At 32.9% G+C, this 4,330-nt stretch overlaps 1 protein-coding gene across 1 annotated transcript in view; it reads right to left on the bottom strand.

Annotated features, from left to right (window-relative positions):
• Nucleotides 1-4,330, bottom strand: part of LOC107750111 (signaling lymphocytic activation molecule-like) — a 19,385-nt gene that overhangs the window by 562 nt on the left and 14,493 nt on the right. The window contains 2 exon segments of the mRNA XM_016565379.1: nt 134-271; nt 965-1,005. Of these exon segments, the coding sequence (XP_016420865.1) occupies nt 134-271; nt 965-1,005 (179 nt within the window).

Here is a 4,330-nt window from a genome sequence, read left to right as displayed (position 1 = left end):
TCTTCTCTGTGAGTGATGAACTCTTAAAAAAAGAAAAACAAAATCAGCTTCAGATCATTTAAAAAAAAAAAAAAATCAGTTAATTTGAAATGAATTGTAACTGCGATTAGAGTCACTATTGTTTACTCTTCACCTGATTAATAGGGGCGTCGTTGTGTGTGGTGTGGACGGTAACATCAGTTTGTCCTGGATCTCCTGCAGTAATATACACCGTATGAGGATTATCTGATTTCTCCAACATCTCTGGTGACTTTTTTGGCTTTATGTTCTCCTGCAGACACGATCCAATCTAAATGTCATACTTCTGGTTTGCATGAAATGAGTGGTGAGTGCTCATATTACAGATACTATTAGCGACATCCAACAGCCACATAGAGGCTAAGTATAGCGATTGGTCTTCGTTACCAGCAAATGGAAGGCTGATGAGTTTTAGCTTGCTTTTAATTTACTTGATAAGACTGACATACTGTATGAGGACATAGGCATATGAGGCATTGAATACATACAGCATTCAAACCAATGCAATACGTTTAACAGAAAGTTGGCTAACACTACTCCTTTCCACCACCAAAGGTAATCCGCCATAAGAAATAAATAAGAAAATTGAAGCGATCACCTGTGCCCATGTGACAGTAAATAACCAATAAGAAATACCAATTAATTAATTAATTAATTAATTAATGCAGACTCTAATAGTACTCTACCTCGTTAATCCCTATAGGGTGCAGATAAGTACCTTTAAGGTTCATATTAGTCCCTAAATAGTACATATTAGTATCTTTTGAAAGGGTACTGCCCCAGTAACAGCTTTTGTAATTTTTCTTCGGAGATTGTATGATTTATTACCAAAAACTGTACCTAGAGTTACAAAGCATGTTGCATGCTTGTTTTAAAAGACAACAGATAGTGTTATACCATTGAATTAGTATCAATGGTTAATGAAGAATAGTAGTATGAAACTTACGTCAACTTCTGCATAGATAGTTTGTTCTTTCTGCTTGGCACCTATGAGGTTTAAAACAGAACATCAATTTTCAAGACAACAATTTTCAGTGTATAGTCACAGAACAAATATCATCAACTTTTTGCTCTAAAACGCTTTTAAAAAAAACATTTCCAAGATATAGCTATCTTTTACATACCAAAAAACGATTAAATATTTCTTATTTCCATCTGGAACATTCTAAAGGAATATTCAGTGTTAAATTCAACCATACTGTATGTCTATTATCATCGCCTGTGGCAGTACTGAGAAATAAGCTGGAAGCATAATTACAGTAAATGCATTTCTAATGGAAGCCTAGTGAACCAGAGGGTTTAAAAGCAGAAATGGTCAATTTGGGTGGTTAATACGAAAAGCTGGCAAGCCCTGTGACATGTAGAACTCTGTCTCGAACCATTGTGAACAGCAATGTGCTATTTCTTTTACATTTATTATGCATGTAGCTTTATGACCTTAAAATACATTTGCCACACTGCAAAAGACCCTCTTGTGTTGAACTACTTTTGTATGCCATGAATTCAGGATATGAATCCAGGATCCAAATCCAGTTCAAATGATGCGTTTAAGCTTCTGTTCTAGTTTGAAAATAATGTCACATTAGAACTAGCAAACAGCTTGGATGTTTTTACGTTTAAATGATTTGAGTTGAGTTGATCAACGCAAAGATGCTTCTTTAGCTTGTTGTCTTTCTGGACATGAAAGAAGAACATCAGAAAATCTATTTTCCCATACTGAATTTTAATCCAACAGGCATTTCAGTTCAGTGTTTTGTCACTATTTTTCTGTTTCCTCATCTGAAGGGAGAAGTACCTTGATTAACAGTGCAGAGTTCATTAACCGTCTTCCAGCTCACTGGGTTGCTGTAGTTACATATGATGGAGTCACCACTGCAGCTCAGTCTTAGAGTGTGATTATCAGATGATGTCACTTCCTCTCGAGAACAGCTGCTACTATTATAAATAGAGCTGATGATACTATTACTTCCATTACATGTAAAGCTACAGGAGTCAGGGCTGGACCGGTTTGAATTTACAATCAGTACTGGAGTTTTCACTGCATCTGAAACACATTAAAATGTTTAAAGCCACATACAGATTCAGTGATGCCAGAACTTGCCAATTCAAAACTTGAGTAAACAAAGACCAAACATAATTTATTCATACAATCTTGTATAGACTTCCTGAAATGAACATAAATAACTCACTAAATCATGAGTAACAGGTTGTGGATCACAGTACAAAACATATGCAACATTTCTTTTTGTTGTACTTTACATAGTTTTCAAATAAAAGTTTTCAGATAAACATTAACAGTATCTTATTACATCGTAGCTTAAGTAGTACACATAACACTCACCTATAACAGATACTCTGTATGTAACAATATTTATGTCTGAATCTGCACTTGCTCTTGCTCTGTAGAGTCCACTGTCTGTCTTCTGCATGTTCTTCAGTGTCAGAGAGAAGGTTTTAGCATTGAAATCCAATCTGTTCTCAAAGAAAGTATGATGTCTTACTTTTTTAGTTCCATTTATATATCTAACTATTTCTTCAGATTTATCATTCATCCAGTAAAAAAGATCAAACTCTGGTAGTTGTTGTGTCTGTATATCCAGTTTAACAGAAGCTCCTGTCTGCACAAATACAGAGATCTCAGCACTGAACCCTGAGGAGAGAGAAAATACGTTTTTTTGTTTAGAGGGCAAAGTTTAGTAGCAGTTTGCTTACTGCTGTTGTCATGAACATTAATGATATGCTGCCACAAGCTAAAGGTTTTAGTTGAATGTTAATTTAGTAATAGGGGATTGGTCAACAGCTGTGCTATTAAGCTGAATAAAAATCAAATGTCGCTGTTTCTCTCAGTAAAGAGTGAAATTCAAGGACAAATGAACAAATTTGAACAACCATTCAGCACATCACAGTACTATTGTTCACTCCATTATTATTTAGTACGGTGGTACTTTATTTATGAAATATTATATTAAGTATTTTAACATACAGCATTTCCACGTATAATGTGGAATGCAAAAAATTATCAGACTTCAATAATTAGTGTCAGTAATTAAATAATTCATAAATAAAATGTAGTACTGGGCAACGATTAATCTCATCCAAAATAAAAGTTTTTGTGTACATAATGTGTGTGTACTGTGCATTTATTATGTATATATAAATACACACACATGCATGTATATATTTAAGAAAAATATGTTATGTTATTATATTAAATATATTGATACAGTATATAATATAAATTATATGAATATATACGCGTAAATACATGTAAATATTTTCTAAATATATACTGTATGTGTGTGTCTTTATATATACACATAATAAATATACACAGTAGTACACACATATATTATGTACATAAAACCTTTTATTTTGGATGCGATTAATCATGAATTACGAAATAAAAAAGTCAGTTAAACCCTATTACTGCCTGGATGAAATTTAATTAAGACCAAATAAGGTTCAAATTCTCTGTAACACTAAGCACCATAATAATGACATCAAAATACACATATATACAAGGACTGATGGGTATTCCCACAATGCAGTGTAATGTGGTTATTTTACCTTAAGTCATCCTTTTTTGACAAAATACTGAATACAGGATGTTATTGTAACAAATCAATCATAATGATATCTTGTAAAATCCTGGCAACATTACATTTCTGAAGTGAAAACAAAACAATTCCTTGAACAAAAGACTTGATCAATATGTCAAAAAGACAATGTTAAGAATAAAACATTTAACTTTAAAGCAAATTTTAAAACTGCCTTTCACTTATTGCCACGGGAAGAAAAACATTTAATCACAGATTAATTTATCATAGTAAAATGATTTGATTTTATACCTGTGTTGAAAGTAAGAAGAGCAAATGAAAGGAACAACCTAAACGCCATCACAGCAAACACATTTTTTTTCTGTCTTTCAGTCGAGTAAGTTAAACACGGAGAGGTTTCAGTCATAAAACCACAAGTAGAAACAGCCTATGTGCTATTTCCGCTTATAGCTCTAGCATTAGTTCACGTCAAACATTATGACTGTAAGAGAACCATGATATGACTAAACACCTTGTATCTTTTGAGCTCATGTGAGAAGAAATTCCCCCTTAAAAAGTCACAAAGATGGCCAAGAGCAAAATAACAAAGCCAAACAAAATAGTTATTGGCATATTTTACTATACATGAACATTGTCTTTGTTCCAGTATTTATATCTTTTCCTAAAGCATGTAAAATTAGTTTAATTGTCTATAGTTCATTCTGATAATTCTCTTTCTTTTCAAGTCATCAAGGGTCTTCTTTCACTTTACTGTT

Source organism: Sinocyclocheilus rhinocerous, unplaced genomic scaffold, assembly GCF_001515625.1.
Source record: "Sinocyclocheilus rhinocerous isolate Xijiao unplaced genomic scaffold, SAMN03320098_v1.1 scaffold17855, whole genome shotgun sequence".
NCBI classification, from domain to species: Eukaryota; Metazoa; Chordata; class Actinopteri; order Cypriniformes; family Cyprinidae; genus Sinocyclocheilus; species Sinocyclocheilus rhinocerous.
This window is presented reverse-complemented; position numbering and strand designations above follow the sequence as displayed.